The 20,915-nt window shown below is 39.3% G+C and overlaps 1 protein-coding gene across 1 annotated transcript in view; it reads right to left on the minus strand.

The window, feature by feature from the left end:
- Positions 1-17,673, minus strand: part of IL16 (interleukin 16) — a 47,833-nt gene extending 30,160 nt beyond the window's left edge. Inside the window, exons 1-3 of the mRNA XM_054837475.1 lie at positions 17,538-17,673; positions 7,722-7,775; positions 2,795-3,204 (exon numbers count right to left, since the gene is read on the minus strand). Of these exons, the coding sequence (XP_054693450.1) occupies positions 2,795-3,163 (369 nt within the window). The 5' untranslated portion in view covers positions 3,164-3,204; positions 7,722-7,775; positions 17,538-17,673. The remainder of the gene's footprint in view (positions 1-2,794; positions 3,205-7,721; positions 7,776-17,537) is intronic.
- Between the last annotated feature and the right edge of the window lie 3,242 nt (positions 17,674-20,915).

The raw sequence follows: 20,915 nt of genomic DNA on the forward strand, positions 1-20,915 counted from the left end.
GGATTGCCCCGACCCACATGCAGGACCTGGCACTTGGCCTTGTTGAACTTCAGGAGGTTCCCATGAGCCCAACTCTCAAGCCTGTCAAGATCCCTCTGGACGGCATCCCTTCCCTCCAGCGTGTTGGCTGCACCATGCAGCTTGGTGTTGTCGGCAAACTTGCTGAGGGTGCGCTCTATCCCACTGTCCATGTCGCCAGCAAAGATGTTAAACGGTGCAGGTCCCAATATCGACCCCTGAGGAGCACCCCTCGTCACTGGTCCCCACCGTGAGAGATCCTCTTACCTCTCATTTCTTTATTGTAAGTAGCACCTACTTTCTCAGTCTGTTAGTAATGGGACATAGGACTGTTCTTTGAGATCCTGAAGATTTTGGAATCAGGACAACATGTCTCTAATACATATGCAGAAGTCCTGAAACACTGATTTGCTCATGGATTACGCAATGGTGTATCCCATGCAACCAGCAGTGTATGGCTTTACGGAGATACTTAAGTTTTTGAACAGGAGAGAGGAACTAGTATTTGGAATACTGATGTTCCAGGTTCCCCCTTAGCTCTGGAGAAGAAATGCACAGGGAGCATTAAATCATGCAGCACTTTTAAACATTCTTCTCTGCTTCCAGTGTGACAGCAAAAATTAAGTTGTTCAATTCTGCGGGAGTTATTAGCACCTTCAGAGTCATGCTTAGGGCTGCAGGTGCTGGAAAGCAGAATAGTGGAATATCCTCAGTAACACCACAGAAAGAATGGAATCAATTTTCTTGAACAAAGACAAGGATCCTTCAGCTCTGAGTCACACATCATGAATTTCTGAAGTGTCACATGGAGATGGAGTGAGTGTTACATTGGGACTTGAAAAATGCTTGTTGACTCCTTTCTTAAAGAGAGAGGTTTTAAGCTTAAGCTCTCTAAGACACGTGGTACAGGAAGATTGTTCTGATAGGCTTGTGCCATATGGAAGATAGAGATCACTGCTTTCATAATAGAGGGCAAAGCCTCAGCAACAGTAGTACAGGATAAGGTCAGTGTAGCTGTTACCAAAGTTCATCCTATTTAGCATGCTGAGATGAGACTTTTTAGAATCACTCACTGATCCATGACTCTGAAAGGTATGGAAGATTAGCAAGTAGCTTCTGAAGAGGTTTATGTTGCTATGAGAGCTCTGGAGAGGGAATTTAATGTACCCGTTGTCTACAATGGCACTAAGCAACCCAAATGCTGCTGCAAGGGTCTGGGTTGCTGAGTAATTTATGTGACCATCCATCCATCCAGGTTCTTGACCCATCCTGTTCAGCGATACTAACACGCCAGCCTAACAGTGGATTTATACCCTTAGCAGTTATATTTTATCTGTGCAATGACATTAGTTAGGATACTTACTCTGTTCCCCAGATCCCTGTTTGAGCTGCTTGCCAGCTATAAAAGCAAATGATCTAAACTTAGTCTGCAATAAGATACCCGGTAGTTTTCATATGGGTATGGATCACAACAGTCATTGGAGCCCTGCATATTTTGGAGGTATGCAAGCAAGTAGACTGTGGCAGCTGACACACACCTAAGAAAGTGCTTCAGCTTTGTTAAAAGAGAAGAGGAGGGAGTCCACAGAGGCCAGCTCCTTCTTCATTCACAGAAGGAAATCAGCAGAGTGCATATGGACTGTTTCCAAAAGGGAGGAGGTGGTATGGTTTTGCAGGTGACTGAGTGTATTTTGGGACTTCGGTCAGTGTCACCAATTTATGTTTTCTGTCAGAATATAATAGAAAGTTGGCTTGTTTTTGTCCTCATGCTGGGACTTTGCCAGGGGCTAAACCACTTCACATCCAGACCTCTGTCCTGCTGCAGTCTTTGCAATATTGGGCTGCATGCTGTGATCATTAGCAAGAAACTTGAGGAGTAAGGGGAGATACTCATATTCAGTACCACTATGTGTTTAGATGTAGAGGTCTAGTTTTAGCCAATTTCTATTGAAGGTATGTAAAATAAAATAGAATATATATGAAAGCAATATTTTAGGTGAAAGAATCAGTTCTTTCACATAAGCCACTATTTGCACAGGTAAAAGGCATATAATGAGAGTTGCCAGGACACAAACTGTATTAAAAGACATGTCATATTTGCAGTGAGATCCCTTTTACACATCACATCAACAGGTGGAGAGAAAGTGGGAAAATTAGGGTATGTTACTGAAAAGGAACTTTCTAAATGAATCTAAAATACATTGTTCAGACTGAAAAATTTTTCAGATCATTAGGGTTAACACAGTTATTTCTTGTTTAAAGAATAATGTTGTAATAGGAAGCTGTTAAGACTTTTTACATCTCTAGGGAAAAGTGACATCTCTGGTGGTTTTAGAGCCATCGCTACCTCCTTCCTGAATCAGAGAGAAAGAACATCTGCTATGTCTTCCATAGTATTAATATAACTAACTCATACTTGCATAGCTTGTGAGATCTCATGGTATCATGCTTTATAAATGCACTTTACCATAGTGACAGTTCTATATTTTGAGCTGAATACTATACTGCAGGTAGAAAGCACCAGCTGTACTAGTCTGAATACACTGAGAGTGGCCTGGCAGTCACCGATTTCAGCAGAATGTCAATCAGCAGAATGCAACAGCACAGTAGGGAAGCTAATACTTTTTCACGCTATTTATACAGAGCAGGAACACTGCAGGCTCACAGGCTCTGAAAAAAGCCAAGTAGAATGCTGCACTCCTGAGAAATATGAATTAATCCTTTTAGGAACTACTGCAATGGGAAACATTACAATATACTGCACCGGGTTGCCTACCTTGGTGAGTAACTTTCTTCTCATGTTGTTGCAGTTCTCGTTTGCTGCAGCTTTGGACTGGACCATGCTGGTGATCACACGCGGAGGATCAGGTGGGCTGTCTTCTATCTCTGATGTGTATGGCAGTTGTGTTCTAGGACAGCAGTCAAAATCCTCTTGAACCCAACTGGTAGAGATCTCAAAGGGATCAGGCCACTTTTCATCAGGACTTGACCCATCGTCACTGTTTTTGGCATTGCAAAGTATAAGTGATCTTGAAATAGAGCGAAACTTTCTTGATTTCCTGTTCCCAGCATTGCTCTTTCGATCCATCTTCAGAGAGCTGGTGGCGCTGCTCTTTTTCCTATCATTCTCCCATTTATGCGGCATGATACTTTCAATAACTTTCTGTTTCTCTGGTGCTAAATATCCTCCAGGAAAGGAAATATAAAAAGTAAGTTGTAATATACCCCACTTTCTCCCACTTAATAACCTACACTACTGAAAAGCCCTAATGAATAAATCGAATCAACAGAGCCTTTCAGTCTGCTAACAGCCACGTGATATCTCATGACTTGCTAATTCTGTTTCTGTGCAGTGCTTTACTAAATTCTCCTTCACCTTTTCATTCTCTTCCATGCTCCCCAAGCACAATGGAGTGCTTTTAATAAATGTTTTTGATGCTTCCATTGTGCTGCTTCCTTTGGGCTTCTGCTGAATTTGCATGTTGAAATCCCAAATTGAAAAGGAAGATACTTTAAAAGCATTATTCTATCCTCCTAACATTATTTGGAAAGAGGAAGCTCCTTCTGAAGTTTGATTCATGAAACCACTATAATTCAAAGAAGATTAATCAAATTGTCGAGGTTAAGTTCTCTGCCTGGCACATCTGATTCGTAAGTGGTTTAGCAAAAGTAGATCTTAGCCATCAGAGAGTAAGGAATGTCAGGCTGCTATAAAACTCCTACCTTTGCAGACCAGAACTCACTTAAGACGGTGCATTTAACAGTAACAGAGAGATCCAGTGAAGCACTTAAGACGTGAATATCTGATTAGGGATTGAACTCTATAAAGGAATACAGCTCCAATACATCAATCAAAAAGTTTCCCATTACAGAAATGGTTTGTTTCAGCATATGATTTAGCATAGAAAATTAAGAGAAAATGGAAGGAACACTATACAATCAAATATGTGGCAAAAGTTGGAGATTTTGTAAAATGCGTAAAGTTATGAGCACATTAAGATAACAAAGGGGAGCTTTGTTAAACAGTTTCCTAGAAATATTTTGGTAGGTATGTGTCAGTGCTGAAAATTCGACAAGAGGAAGTTTAAATTAATTAATTAATTACTTTGACTTTCTCAATTAATTATTATTGTCATAGTTTGTCATACACAAACTTTTCTATTCTCTTCACAGTACCTAATTGATATTGTATGCTGCCATTCTAGAATAAATACCTATTGCAACTAAAGGATTTGCATAAATCAAAGATGCTATAGGTGTTATACACAAAATTGAAAATCAATGTAATTTGAAAAGTATACTATTGAGAGAAAAAAGTTTATACATTGTGCTCTAAACTGGTTGGTGTGTTTGTTTTGGGTTTTTTTTCCCCTGCTTCTACGTAGAAATAGGTAGTTATATATGCTCTTTGTACCTGAAATGCCACTGGTGATATAGAAATAGAAGGCAGCAGATCTTTTAAAGGCTCCTTACAGCCACAACAATAAACACAGGCCTGCAAGTTCTGACCAAACCAGATTCATATAATAAATCCAAGCCAGCCTTATAATAAATCTGCAGGATTATTTTTCTTCCCCCCCCCCCCCAACCAAGAAAACCAAAAACGGTTAATAAACACTATGCCATTGAGTACTTGTCTAAAGGAGATATATGGCATTGCTGGAGAAATACACAATTCAGCATGAATCTGAATTTGTTCGGATTTGTAAAAGAAAAAAAAATTGCACATAGCTTTTTCAGGAGCAGCAAAGAGGTCCATCCCTTCGTCTCCCAGGGGGAAGGATGTTTATTTGTGCAGTCCTTTCTGGCATTTTTGATAGGTAATGCTCCTACGGCCTTCCATCATAACTTATTTTCCATTGTACCAGTCCTAATATTGCTCTGCTCCCTGATACCTCTTTTCCAAAACAAAATCCCTAACACTTCAGAAACTTGTGCCCTGAATATTGGAACTTGTCAGATTTCCTAGCAGGACACTGTTCCAGGGCAAAGTTTAAGTTTGAAAGTATTCAAAGATCATGTCAAGTTCCACAAAGCTGGTGTGTTTTCTGCCCCTCTCCTGTGTGTCTTTGGGATCTTCTTCGCTTCTGTGGGAGAGTCTGATAGGAACATTGGAACCAACGTCCCAGCCTCCCCCACACTGGTATGGGGGAAGCTTTCAGGGTCAAACTGAACTAGCATATTCTCCATTCCCTTCACTACACAGAATGTTCTACTTTTTTCAGAGTAGCCTCTCTTCTTATGAGTAACAAGATTCACAACGATGGCTGAATGCAGCCACGGTGTGGATGGAAGACTGCCCAACAACACAACCGCGCTCCCTCCCTGTGACACAGAGCACACGCTGAATAAAAGGACATCGAAGCCTACGTGTAAGGACACAGAGGCCAGAGGGGATGGGGAAAGGTATGACATAGATGAAGCTCAGCTTTAAGACATGGACTTTGTGGTTGACATGGGGTCTTATTTCTCTAAGATTAATCTCTCCTCCTGCACTATTGAGAGGACCTACTTTTCAGAGCCTCTATGGGGTAATTTATTTTGAAGTACAGAGATGAAAAGTACTATGAATTATATTAGAACAATAATTTTGAGAACTAAGTAGTTGTTGGTGGTGTAATTCAGCACCAGAAGTGTGCAATTTTTTATGGTTTTTTGTTGATCACAGTAGTTAAAAGCTGAGTGACACTTATCCCTGCTAATACGTAAAGACTTTCAAGGTTTGGAGATATTGTTTGTTTTAAAAAATACACTTTTTAGTGTTTTGGTAGGCCTAAAGCTTTAGTCTGCCATAATATGTATGTATCTAATTGCAATTTTTGAGTCGGGAAATCCCGGTTAAGTTCCCAGTGTATTGGGAAATTAATCTTGTAAAGCTTGATGTTGCTTTTTCTGTATGTCTAAAGGTAGGTAAGAATGCAGTCTGGCCCATTAGACCAGAATGTGGAGTTGAAAAAGCAGTAGGATGGCTAGGATGAGGGGAATTTCTGCAAGTATCTCCCCCCAGCACCTGGGTAGGAAGCAACAGATCTAACTTGCTAAAGGTGTGTGGAATGCACATCACTTGAAAGTCTGCAACAGGGTTTGTTGATCCTTCTGTGATTCTGGCAATAGCTATTAGACATTAGCAATAAGAATGTCAGAAATGAGCCCGAGGTGCGCATTCAGACCTAAACAATCTTGCCTATGGGGGAAAATTAGAAGAAATAGCACTTTTCATTCAAGGATTTCCATGTTATACAAATATTAACCGTCCTCTTACTTTCCCAGAGAGAAAGAATTTAACAAAAGCTATTAAGCGCATGGGTAGACAGAGGACTTGATAGCTTAATGGTCAAAATACTGCTCTCTGGAGACTGACATGCTAGAATGAAGGATGGAGAGATGCAGGAGCCCTTTCTCACTCTGCCTAAAGCTGCTGAGCTTAAGAGGGAGCACTGCCATCAGTACTAAATGCTCCAAGAGGTGCCTCTCTGGCTATGCTAAGCATCTGGGATGCAGGGAACATACAGAGGCACCTGTTGAAACAATGAAGGAAACATTGTTTAAGTGCATTCTGCCATCCCACCCTCCTGCAATGCTCCTGAGGAATTTTACCTTCTGCAGAGAGAACATCTCTCTTGCCCTGCTGCATCAGCTATTTCCTCCTCCCCAACCCCCACCAGAGCTCCATCGGCTCAAAGATCGAGTTTAACCCTGAATGACTTACCCAGTATCTCAAAGCAAGCCAATGGTTGAGGTGAGAATAAACCCAGTAGACCTGAAGATTTCCAGTTAACTACTTGCTCTTGCTCTAAGTATTAGGTCACAGCCCGAGTCTTAACTAAGGCAACATGCTTTCCAGAGCTGCTGATTCAGTGTTGCATAAGTGACAGAAATATAGGAGGTACCAAAACCGTAGTCTATAAGTTTTCCAATAAAATTTTCCAGAAATGTTATTTTACACAGAAAACAATATCACAAGTACCAGAGAAGTTTTATGATTCATTGCCATCTTCCACCAAATTTATTTCAAGGTATTGGTGGCATGGACGATTACTTCAAAGTCAATTCTCCAAACCATTCATCTTTTCCTCCAGTGCACTAACTGCTTGTCATTTTCTCTTGCCATTCTTATACCTCCAGCGTGCCTGATGGAAGTTGTCTGTGGTTTGTAATGCAAACCAAATGTTCCTTCTCTGTTTCTCTTTTTTTTTTTTTCTCAAGCTTTATTTTTCCAGCTTTAAGTCTAAAAAGCCCTAACTCAGTCTGTCTTCTGCAAACAAAATACATGATTTGAGCTGTGCCCATTTGGTTCAAATTTTTGGTTGGATACTAAATGGAGCATTTACAAGATGCAAATAATTTGGTGTAGCTTCCAGATAGAATGTGAGTGCTCTGCTGTTAACCAGACGGTAAGAAAGATAGAACTTTTCTTTACTAGCAAGAACAAGATGAGTTTTACGTTACCAAGTGCTAACAGCATATCTTGCATCCCATTTTAATCTAGATTTTGTGATCTTTGTCAGATTCTTCACTGAGCAGTACTATTAGCACTGAACTATTGCAGATATCTAGGATTTCAGGCAGCAGGAAGAGCTAGACATTTGGAAGTTTTCTAATAAAGAGTAAGAAACTCATGGAGAGTTGAATTTGCTGTTAAAAATTTTTTAAAAATTCAAAATCCCTAATTGTAAAATGAAAAATCAAAAGGAGGAACTTACAACAGCAAGGCAGACAAACCTGACTCCTGCAGAAGGCTGTTCCTCTTCACAGGCCTGGCAAAAAAAGACAGAGTGAATAATTGAAAACACACTCTCATGGTGTCACGTGACTCAGTTTCAGTAATTCTGCTCAGTACATTGGAACGGAGCTATTGTTTCCTAATTGAAGAAAATGTCAGCAAGGATAGATAAACAAAAGCAATGGGATGCGGTATTGGGGAAACTGTTTCCAGCAGGCTCTCAGCTACCCAGAGAAGGCAAGTCCATTGAAGGAGCTTGTGTCATTTGTTTTTACCTATCGCTCTCTGGTCCTAGGATTGATGGGGTTCAGGCATGTTAAACCTTCTTGGGGGGAGGCGATGGGGACCAGCCAGAATCCGTGCTAACCAAGTGGATTCCTGCAGGAGGCTGGGATGTCAAGCATGTTTTTTGAAATTTTTAGCAGATATTTTAAACATTAAACTAGTAAGAATTTCATAGGCTACTTCTGCTCCAGGAGCAAAACATAATAGGAGCCGCTTTTGAATGCCAAGCCCTTGTATTGTACACCATGAAGTGGCACGGTCCCTTTAACCTACCAGTTCTTAAATACTCTCCCCTTTATGGGCTAAACTGCAACTTTGTGATTCAACCTGATCAAGGACTCGGAAAAGTGTTGCTTTTTCCATAGAGCATCTGGGAAATGAGAACTATGCCATGGGTTCCCAATTGCCTCTGTTACACCGTTCATTTGCTGCAAAGTAAATGTTAGTTTATTCTATCATTGTGGCGACTTCCCCCATGAAACACTGCTTCAGTTGCTTCTACCATCAGTTGTGGGAGCAGGCAGGCACCTTTCTGCCACGTCCCTAGGCATGCTTAGCTGTTTTTCATCAATCTATGTGTCAGTCCCCACCTGTCAACCCTCAGTCCTGCTCACACTGACAATTAACAATCTTGCTGCACAAACCTTCTTTCTCTCAATGAGTTTGTGTGATAAAGATACACAGAGACTTTGTAAATTAAAAAAAAAAAAAATGTTCCATAATAGAAAGAATTGTCTCTGAAACAGTTAATAGTTTATTGAAATAGTGAAGCCTCTTTGGAATGTCCTCACAAACTATAAATTCTATACTTTTCAGGAAAATGTAAACAGAAACCTAAATTTTAAACTTGGTCCTGTCTGGCCATGGAAATGGTCAACAAGAGAGTGTTCAGACACCTGCTGCTCTCTGTGTTCTGTGGCTTGAAGGTCCTAGTTTTATTGGTCTGTCACTAAACTCGCAAAAGAGAGAGAAAAATTATAAAAAAGGTTTTAAATATTGCATTGATAAGGTCTCATGTTTAGCGGTCCTGTGACCTCTAGGTAAAACATGGAGTGTGAAGACAAGCATCTGCCCCATGAGAATGATGTATGTACTGGAAGAAAGTGAAGATGAAATCTCTACTCTGTACAGTGTCTACAGGAGCCCTGAAACACTGTCCCTGATAATATAATTGTGGCTAATTTATATTTTAAGTGTTTACAAAAATAGAAGAATTTGACATGATTTTCCCAACAATTAAGTTTTCAGGATATTAGTTCCCCGAAGGAAATCTGTTGTAAAGGAAATGGTTTTAACCTGGATGACAATAACATGGAAAATTACCCAACTCTTCTCAATTCTAATCTTGTAGAACCACCATGATCTGACACTGAGTAGTGAACAACAGTTATCAAGTAGCTTTCCTGGAAAGGAGGAGAAATAGGGAGCTGATGTTATGTTTTGGGAAACAGTTCCTCACTGTATTCGAATAGAGAGGACAGTGGCCTTGAACATAAAATGGGGTTTTATAGCACTAGTACTGTAAAAATGAAATATCAATGAGGAAGCAAAGCCATGTACTGTTTAACACTTAACTGTCTTACACTGTAACACACACGTTTTTGTTTAGCAATAGAGAACTCATTCACGCAAAATCTCAACAGCCCCTGAGTTTTGATCCAAACTGATGGAGCTGGAAGCTCAAAAGCATTGGAAAGCTTTTTTTTATTTCTTCCCATTGTCACATGCTGTTGCATTTCCTGACTATGGGCTGAATGCTGTAGTCCTTAAGCCACTGGGAGTTTTGTTCATTCAGAATCTGGACTTCTGCCAGGGCCAGCAGCAGAAACATAAATATCACAAGGAGGGGCTGTTTTTTCATGTTGTTTCACTCTAACCTTTTGCAGTTTTTTCCATCTTCTCTGTACAGTAATTGTTCACTGCCCAGTGGTGAACAGAAAAGCATGTTTTTAGAAGCCATAAGGAAAAATGAGAGAGAGAGAGACAACCTCTGCTGCGCCTGCCATGTTGCACTAATGGTATGCTTTGATATTGGATACTGTGATCAATCTTCATTACTTAGCTCAAAGGTATTGTACCAGGAAAAGGGCAATGAACACTGATCAGAAGCTGGAATTTTGTATTAAAAGATTGAAATCATGTGGACTATCCTTTGCAGAAAGGAGTTGCATTGATAAAAGTTTATGACATAATAGGTACTATAAGGAAAATCTGCTGGGTTTCTTTACTGCCTTCTTATGTGAGGGAGCAGAAAAGAAGAATGTGGTAAAATGAAGAGAACTCAAACAAATAAAAGGAAGTCCTTGAAACAGAAAGCATAATTAATGTGTGGAACAAGAAGATAGCAGAAAGCATGAGCACTTTGAAGTTAGCTGTTTTGCCTTTGATTTCAGTGGGACAGAGATTTCACCCCAAGAGGCAAGTTGATGAAAATAATATCTGCAGTTAAAGGGAATAGCATGCACAAAGGGCAGCAACTCTTGCTTCAGAATAAAAGTCGAACAGTACCATTCACAGTTAGAGTGATACTTCTGCCCTGGGATAGGGTCCTAGTTGCCATAAAATGGAGGAATTTTTCTGATGTCTGGAGTTATTGTCTATTGGAGGTGGGAAAAGGAAATAAACGAACCATTGAATTTATTTTTTATGACAGTTCTTCTCTTTTGCCAGACTAAGACCAGGATATGTCTGGAACTATAGCAGATACAGGAGCTGATCCCTCTTTTCCCCCAATTATTTTCCTTATCCAAAGGTTTGGATTCTAGAGGACAAATATGCAGACTATTCAGTACTAAATATTTTGCCTGTTGCTACTGGTGATAACCTTTTCCAAAAAGGAGCATATAAATTTAAACAGAAGATTAGTACTGGGCAAAGCAAATCTAAGTAATGATGGAAGTTAGCCTCCATCGTGATCTCCACCCAACTCCAAATACTACTTGTGTCAATAGGAAAGAAAGCCAATAGTTTGGAGTGTTCTAGTTTTTGTCCTCTCCTTACATTGCTCAGCAAACTGATGAATTTCTTTTGCCTTAAACACAGTCACAATTTTCACATTTTGCCACATTCCAGACAACAGTTATGTTGCACAGGACAATCCATCCCCTCATTGCTGCTAAGCCAGGACTGGATTAGTCATCTCTGTCTTGGGTTTCACAACTTTCACTCTGCCCTTCCATCCATCAAAACATAGCAACATGGCACGTTGAGTCACCCTATAAGCACAGTTATTCCAGTATCCTTCTCCAGCAATGGCTCACAGCAATCACTTCAAAGGAATTAACTTGTTAAAAAAAAAAAAAAAAAAAGAAAAAGAATCAAGAGAGAGCTTGCTTTCAGGAAGAGTTTCTTCTGAGTAGCTTATTGGTAAGAGTAGGCTGGCACTCTGAGGCTTTGTATGTATTCCAAAATTGTTGGAGCTTTTTACATTATGATTGGATAGTCTTGTTTTAGCAGAAGATACAGCTGCCCCATAATGGATAAGTATTGCATTATGTCAAATTAGGTAAATCTCTTTCTAATTCCTTTCATCACTTAGTACCTAACTTTTGCCAGGAAGCACAAAGAAATTTTTTTTTTCTTCTCCAGATGAAATGAATCCTGTGTAATGTAACTAATTTATCCATTTCTGGCTCCCATTAAGCTTTTGATTTCAAGAGTATGCAGAGGCAATGAGTTTCATGTGTTATATAAAAATGTACTTCCTTGTAATTGTTTTAAATTCACTGCCTCTAAGATTTGTTCAGTTCTTGTAGTAGGAAAAATATCCTGATCTTCAAGTCTCTGTAGACTCCTTTTCTCATTGATCTCTGTGCTGATGTCATTCTCTATCTTCTACATACTTTTATCTTTTCTTCTTCTGCTCCTCCTTTCTCTCAGCTTCATGCTGCTTTCATATGCTTGGATCTCTTCCTTTTTCTTCAGATCCTTTTTTAAAAATCTACTTCCTTTTATTAAGTTTATTACCTGGCTCTTTCATAATAGTATCCAGCTCTGCAGCCTTCTAGACTGTTTTCCAGTGACTTGCCTTTCTGTGAGTTAATAAAAGTTCCTAGACTTTGTCTTCCCAAACATGTTTGTGTTGCATGACAGGCACTCGCACTCTACATGATTACTAACCTTATTCGGATGTCCTGACTTGTTGCAGTGCCTTAGAGATAAGGTGTAAAATATTGCTTGTATAGTTCCATGGAAGAGGGTCTAATACTAAGTGTGCACCCATCAAAAAGTATTTTTACTTCATCTTGAGAAGATATCCTGGAACTCTATGAAAAATACGTTATTGTATACATACAATGCTTTGTTTACAGAAAAAAGTAGCCCATGTGATCTACATAAGTATTGCATTAAGAGTATGTGATTGAAAAATTACAGTACTATCAGTGTAAAGAGCATTGACTGTAGCCCCGGTGTGGTATATGAGGCATAGCATAATGGTACCCTTTTAACAAAGTGTTGTGGGTTGTGTTTGTTATTTTAATATTTTTCTGGGTATATAGACTATATGTAAGTAATTATGTTGGGCTTAGAGGAACACTACGGAATATTTGTCAGCTACAAAGTTTCTAAATATCTTATACTGAAGAAAAGTATTTTTTAAAGCCATTGACCAATACACAGTTTGTAACTTATTGCAGCACTAGAGTAGTAAAAACATTATGTGAGCTGGTGTCATTCTAATTTAAAACAAGTATTTTAAAAAGTTGTGACTCTACCTCTTCTTTCTACATATCCAGTCATGTAATGTCCCTTTTTCATCTGACTTTGCATTCCTTTTGATTTATATTCCCCTGAACTGTAGGTTGACATAAGGGACCCTTTAGGTTGGCTGAAAGGAGAATTATCAATTGCCAAAACTATGATTTATCAGGAAAAAAAATAAAGGGTAAAAGAAAAATTAACTTACTCGACATACAAAAATAATATGAAATTTTTCTCTCTATTTTTCATGAGTTCAGTATAAAAGGTGTATTTAGACCTGTCTGGTTTTGTTTTTTATTGTGAGTCCATGTTGAATTCTGTCATATTCATTGCTACTGCTGCCTTCTTTACTCCTTGAACGTATGAATGAATAGAAGTACTGAAAAGGTAAATATATTTAGTCCATCTGAGTACCAGTGGCAGAATTTGCTCCATATTTTACATTCTGACACAGGCACTGCTTGCTACAGCAGCCTGATTTCAGTCTCACTGAAGTCAGGGGCTTGTTATCCTTTAGCACTTCACAGATAGCATGTATGGTCCTGTCCTGGTTGCTGGGTTTGTTGGTTTGGGGTTTTTGAGGGCTGGCTGTTCGTTGGGTCATTTGGTTTTGTTGTTGGTGTTGGGTTTTGGTTGGGTTGGGTTTTTTTGGGGTTTTTTTTTGAGGGGTGTGTTGTGGAGTTTTTTGGTTTGAGGTTTTTGTTTGCCCTTTTTTTTTTTAATTAGCTTTGGCAGTGATTGATAAAGAATTATGCAATTTCTTCTCTTGGGTATCTATGCCTGAATAAGACTACTTTAGCACATTTATAAGTGCAGTTGTCATTTCAACTGCAAGGCTTTAGGAGTAGCTACTTCTGAGTATTTGTCATTCCTCGTGCCTGGCAGAGGCAAAGCTACTTAATACAGGCTGCTGCTTAACTCTGCACAAAAAACAAGTCTTGAGGACTCTTCACATTGCTGCTGCTTTACTTTATCTCTAAGGCTGTGACAATCAGAATGAAGCTGAGCGGATAGTTTTTATTTGTGGTGTTGAAGATGACAGTATAAAGCTCCAATGGCAGCTCTCTTGCTCTTAACGTCCGCAATACTGCAGCTTTTAACACTAACTTTAGTCGTAATGCACACCATGTATGTTACTCACTAACATTATTGCTGACAGCAAGATGAGACTAGATTATTTTACAGGTTTCTCATGGGTGGAACAGTATAACCTGTCACATAAATAGCTCCCTGGTAAGGCACAAAACACAATGCTTCTAGTGCTTCTTGAGATCTGATGACGTCCTGCTGATAGGTGTGATAGATGGTGCTGGAGTCAGCTGTAGCATCCTAAACAGTTTAGGATCTAGTGTCTTTGGGAGATGACTTTTCTTCTATGTTTTGAAATCAGCCTATACCTTCAGAGCACTATCTAATGTTACGTATCCTGGAGCCAGTCACTGAAAGGTCTCAGCTGAGGATTCATGATCCTGGATTTTATTTTTCCTACAGAGTCACAGGTTTTAAGCCCAGAAGAAGTTGTTCTAATTAGCTAATCTAATTGACCTGTCAAAGAGAAAAAATTAACCTGTAATTCCTGTACCGATGGCAATAACTTCTGCTCCAGGTAAAGCGTATCTTTTAAAATAAGCACCAAATCTGAATGTAAATACATTATTCCACCGATCTTGAAAACTTGCTATAACCTCAGATAGATTGTTACACTGGTTAGCTGTCATTTCTTTTAAACATTGCTGTGTCCTGATACTCATTTGCTTCTATTTCTGTATTTGTCCAAAAGAGCTTGACTAAAGGCCCATGATCACTTCCGCAGCATTTTTTGTGAATATCAGTAAGGGGGACCATGGGGCGAGGAGATGTCATGGAACTTATTGCATGACCTAACATTAAATGGCTTCGGTGTTTTTGTGATGACTCAGTTTAAACACTGGGAAAATATCTGTTAGGTCCACAGTGTCTGTAGTCCAGGGCTACCAGACAGTAATTAATTAAGCTCCATAGCACTAGGGAGTGGAAAGAATACCTTAATTCATAAGAAATTGGTATAACTCGGATCACAGGTTCTACATTTATTTTGCAGCTGATGGAGGGGACGAGCAGCTATACGATTGGATTGTGTGACAGATTGTCTGCCTCCTGACCACATGGCTGTCTTGCAAATAGACTATCTGGAAAGGAAGGCTGGATATGCACAAAACCCAGTATGTCTCTGAATGTGTAAAATGGTATGTTGAGGCTCACACAATGCCATGTACTACAGTAGGCTTGGGCCTGAGGGCAGCCACTGAATTACCCTGATGCTGGAGCAGAGATGTGCTCAGGTCAAATTTTCCAATGTCCTTTCCTTACATATGCTCATTTTTGATCCAGAGAACATCTAGTCATCTCTCCAGAATAATTAATACTATATCCTTTGTCTCAGTTTGGATTTCCCAAAAGAAACAATCTCTTCCGGAATTTAAGTCCCAAGTAGTTGTCCAAAATCATGTTCCAAGACAACTATACAACCACCTACATAACCCAGGATTTCCATTCTAGATCTTTCCTTTTTCTTCAACATATTTTAAACTGATTATAAATGTTGTCTTTCAGTTTGTGGAGTGAATCTTCAAAGACTTGATTCAATTAAACATTCAAGAGGTAAGAATACCCAGACCTTTGCAGGTTGCATACAAGAACAGGAGTTTTAAAGTTGATTTTTTTCCAATTTCTGGCTAAAATGAAAGACCCGAATTGCATAAAATGGGTAGAGGAAAAATGTTAAGATTTTGAGAACATCAGCATTTACGATCAGCATTAATCTTGGGCAGAGGCGTAAACTACCTATAACAGAACCTTACCAACCACGTCTAATACACACCACTCACTATAAATCAGTAACAGTCTGCCCCAGCTAATTTTTTGACAGAACCCTGTGTTGAGTATGGACGTCTCCTTCCAGCTCTGATGGTGACCTGCTGTTTTGACCTTAGAAAGGTTTACTTTTCCTCATTTCTGAATCCTTGTCCTCATCAATGAAAATGGGTTGTGGCTGTCACCTTCTTTTTTGGAAGCGTGGGGTGGGGATTTCTCTGATGAAAAGTACTATAAGATGAATCAATGGTATTCTTTTTTTAATGGGACAAAGAACAAAACAATTAACAACTGCTCTTAGAAAACAGTAAGAATTTGCCAGTGTCAAGTAATGATATCCTACACCAACCCATCTCATATAATGCAGAATCATTTGCATACAAAGTTTACACCATATGATAAAGCATGCAAGTTATACAGTGTACAGTATGTGTCATACTATAATACAGACAACATAAATATTATGTTATAACAGCACTAGGCAAATAAAAGCAGCAGATCACATCACTGGTGTTCTCTAATAGCAAAGAACTGTAAAAGCGATGAAGAGGCCATCATCTGTTGGGTCAGTCCTTCAGCATAAATTGAAGCAATTTGACAGCTTCCCAGCTTTACGTCATCCGATCACAGCCACAGGCTGTACAGTGGGGGAAGAGGGGAGTGTTTTGGCCCCACCTCCATCCACCCTGACAGCAGTCCCCCCCGCAGAGGAGCAGCAAGGGGTGCTCCAGAAGCCTCTGCACTCACTGCATCTCCCAAAGGGCTGCTCACCAGGAGGTGTGTGCTCAGCTCAGAGCATACCAGCTCCACAACAAATAAGGTTACACTGGCAGTATGGATAATATATCATCAAAATATATATATACACTAGCCTGCGTGTTTTTACTGTAGGTTTATACTGTATGAATCAGTTACTAATGAGGCTCATAATAAAGGGTACTATTAAGTGAACACTGCATTAATAATGCTGGCAAGGTTTCAAGTCTACAGATGTTATTTATAGAATATGACTAAACAAATACGTATCCCCTTTGAGGCTGAGACTCTGGAGCAATTTACTGATTTCCTGTATAGGCTAGTTCATACAGAGATTCAAGTAAATAGTGCATTTGGATGTCTTGCTTGGAACTATGCTCTGAAACTGTAGGAGATAATAATATTAATACTTAATTTTAAAATGGTTTGGAAATGTGTCTGTGTTTTCAGAGGATTAGATACTACCCTATGCAGTTCTCACAGAGAAATGCATTTTTCTGCATTGCTTCTTTAAAGAAAAAAAAAATATAGCCTGCAGTCACACAGCAGAGTTGAAATGAGTAGAAAGGTTAGAAACAATTCTGGAAAAAAAAAACCAGACTTAGCAAAGGCTAAAAAAAACCCAAAACAACTATATCCTTTCCTTTTCCTCTGGTTTTGAAAACAATTATTTTCTCTTATTTATGAAGATTAACTGACAGTGAGAAAGATCTTGTAGATTTAAAATGCTTTTGAGTAATGACTTGTTTGATTTGTGATTTTGTTTCTTTTCTACCTCTTATAATATTGCAGGTTTAGAGAGGCCTTCAAAACTGAAGAAAGCTACGAACTCACAAAAGTCTCTGGTCCACTCTGCTGGCTTTTATGTGTCAGAAGAAATAGGAGAAATACTACACAGCAAACTAAAAGTGACCTAAGTTAAGGTACTTCCAGGTAGAGCATCTCTATTTCAAGTCATAATGCTGGTTACTGAAAAACAATAATTTACTTCAAATTTCTCATATAATTTAAAAACAAAACAGCAATGACAGTGAATAGACAGAGAAAAACAGTTTGTGAAACACCTCTGGTTTTACCTCTTATCTGTTTACTCTTCTCTTTTAAATTCTCAAATTAAAACAGTTGAACATGATACATACTAACATGTAAAAGTAGCTGACTGTATGATGCCTAAATAATTTGCTATAAAAATATCACTTACCATTGCCAAGTATCTTCTTATTTAAGTCCACTATTATCATGCCTTCTTGGATATGAAACATGCAGCAGAGACAATTCCCAGTGTGTGAAATACTTGACAAAATAATAAATGCAGTGTAACTCCACAGTGTTTGGATATTTGACTGTAACTCCTAAGCATTCAAAGTGACTACTCAATATAACAACTTTTCCTCTGCAGAAAATGCCTTGCTATTTGCCAGCAAATCTTTAATGCTTTAGATTGGGTATTTCCAACTACCGCCCTACTTGCTAGGCAGATGTGTATAAAAGAGATGTTATTTCACTGAATCAACCACTGAGATCGTAACCCTTTTCCTGTACCACAAACAGAAATGTAAAACCTCAGACTTTCCTTTTGGACTTTTACTGACTTGTGTCTGTTGTAAGAAAGCAAAACACAACCAGTCCAAGGGCTAATATACGGAAAATGTGTTAAAATGTTTTAGATCATCTCATTGCTTCTCATTCCTGCAATTCATTGGTTAACTGGCTCGTTCTGTGTTTATGTAGTTGCACGGTACAAATACAACACCTAAACTTCTTGCCCAAAGTTGAAATGATTCATTTATTACTTTTTACACACACATATGCCCCCCTCCACCCTCCCCTCCCCCCCCCCCCCAAAAAAAAAAAAGGAAGAAAGAAAACACACAGTGCTCATTTAACCCAAGTGAGTGAAAACGCCTTTCATAAGGTCTGCAAGGGCTTTGGGAGGTTTTTCTTTGGTGAATAAAGTCTGTGTAGTGCAGGGAAGAGTTTTGTCTGAGGATGGCAGAAAGCAAGCTAAAGCAAACAGACACAAACTAGGATCCTTTTGCTATATGCAAATAAGATAATAGTAATGGAGGTGCAAATGTTATTCATATAGATCACTTGAGAGGGATTCATTGTTTTGGGGGAGTGAGTGGAGGCAGGAGGAGGGAGGAGGTATTTTTGTGAGGGTTTGTAAGACTCTGCTAGTGCTTTGCTCTCTGAAATTACATCATTGGTCAACATTTATTTATGTCTTTTTGTGAGGTAATTACCCTAAATAGATAATATGTAGGCTTTCCATTTTCTGGGTACTTATAAATATTAGTTAATTAAATGTTATAGCCACAGTGGAGAAAGCACAAGAGAAATTATGAGCAAGTGCCATACTAAGAAGTGGAAAACTGGGCTGAGTAAAGACATTTCCTCTGCTCCTTTTTCTATACTGAAGAGAACAGGGCTACATGATAAGTCACTATTCCATAGGATGTACCACCCTGATCTCTGATACTGGCTGTGGATCCAGTCACTGTCAGAAAGAGGGGACTACAGTGGACAACCCTTGTTCTCCTGCCTGTGTCCCAGTCATGATATAAGGACCTCTAGCACAACTCTGATGGGACAGTGTTGTTCCACCTTTGTTCACCGCCCTCTCCAGATGGGTATTGGACTTAATCAAATTCTAGCCCTAACAGCTTGTTTCAGGACCACAGCTGGAATCAGCATGTCTAGACTAGCACTGATTTATTCCTGGCTCTCAGACCTATGTGCATGCTACTATTCCATATGCTTCCTGTTAGAGAGGTAATAATGCCATTTCACAGCATAACTTTAATTTTTCTTTTTTCCTCCCCTTTTTATTGTAATTAGAATTCATTTTGCTTATGTGGGAAAATGTCCTGCCCCTGCTCTTGACAAGACTACTGCCAGTTCTGATGGAACAGAGCAAACTTCCAGACAAACAAAATAAAGTTCACAAAGGAAACAGTTAAATTTTCTGACTGCCTTCACTGTCACAGAAAATGCTAAACACATTTGTAAGTTTTATAAAACTGCATCAGTTCATATTTTCCCCTCCCGGTTTCACAGCCCAGAACAGCAAAAGGACCTTGTGACATCTCTAAGCTCTCAAGAGTTTAGTAATAAAAATAAAAATCCTTAGCAGAAAACAACACTCCACACCCTCCCACTGCTGGGCAAATGAGTTTCCCATTTTCCTCACTTATCCTTAGACTAAACAATGTTAAATTTACAAATCTGACATCTATTTATAGCAAGCATTCTACCTTAGGAACCACAAAGGTTGTTGTATATCACTGTCTGTAATCCACAGTACAGCTTTCAACCTGGCATGTCAAGTGATTAGGAGAGAAACCTCCTGCCTTAATTAATATCTAAGCAATATATACACTGAGGCATGCTACAGCCATAAACTGGGTGGTGTGCATATGCGTGGGCGTGTTCCCCTGCTGTAAATTAACCTCTGTTTTTAGATTGTTTCTCATTTACAGTGAATAGTAATTGATAATGTCAACAGCATCATGCACTTCTATCAGTGGTGTGCAGAATGTGGCAAAGTGGCTTGCTGTGTAGGTACTGCAGGGAAGGCAAATTAATGGGTGTCCAACAGCACTGATAATCCTGACAGCAGACACTGAAGGAATTAAGCTGGTGAGCTGCTGGGAGGGGAAAGTGGGCTCAAAAAAACATGTGGGGAGCAGTGGGGTAACTGGTGCGAGACTGTGGAAGCAGCAGAGGGTAGTTCAGATATGTAAGTGCAGGGCATGAGAGGAAGGAAGGGATTAAAGGAAGAAAGGTATCAAGTCAGGGTGCCAGGCTGGGTTTGAGGAAGTGGGTAAAGATTGAGTAGAAGGTGCTGGGTATAGGCATCAGCTGAGCCTAAGATGGATAAGATGTGGTGCTGGATTAGGCCCTGCAGCCTGGGCTCAGGGGAGAGCAGAGAAGAAATGCCATGAAGAACTGACCCTTTCCCTTTTTCTCTTTTTCTCAGGGAAATGACATTCAAGCCTTGTGCTCGAAAGAAGCGCCTCTGCAGTCTGGATGCCACTTTTCATGCGTTCATCTCAGTAGATATGACAAAGGTCAGTGGCTCCCGCTATCCTTGTTTACAAACTGATGAACTGAGAAGCAGAGAAGTTATTTAGAGAAAAATATACTTAATTTGAAGGATGTCACAATTCTGACACCCTTTAAAAAATCTTTCACTTTGTAGAAGTTTATCTATGCCCCTAAATCCCTTTTAATTCCCCTTTCAATGTGATTCTTATTTCTTTCCAGATAATGAAAGCAAAATAAGCTAATGTTAAAATGAAGAATACTTTATTGATGTATTCAATGGTATTGTTATTATTTCCACTATTATTCTCCAATCCATCTTTAATATAGCCTGACTTTTTGTTTGCTTTTTTGACCACTACTGTGCACTGAGTAGAAGTTTCCATTAAGCTGTCCACAGTAACGCCTAGATCTTTTTCTTGAGTGATTTTGCAAACCATTAGTATATGTGAATAGTTCACATTTTTCCTTTCAATGCACATTACCTCACACTTACCTACACTAAATTTAAACTGTCATCTTGTCTGGTCCC

This window comes from Grus americana, chromosome 10 (assembly GCF_028858705.1).
Source record: "Grus americana isolate bGruAme1 chromosome 10, bGruAme1.mat, whole genome shotgun sequence".
Taxonomy (NCBI): Eukaryota; Metazoa; Chordata; class Aves; order Gruiformes; family Gruidae; genus Grus; species Grus americana.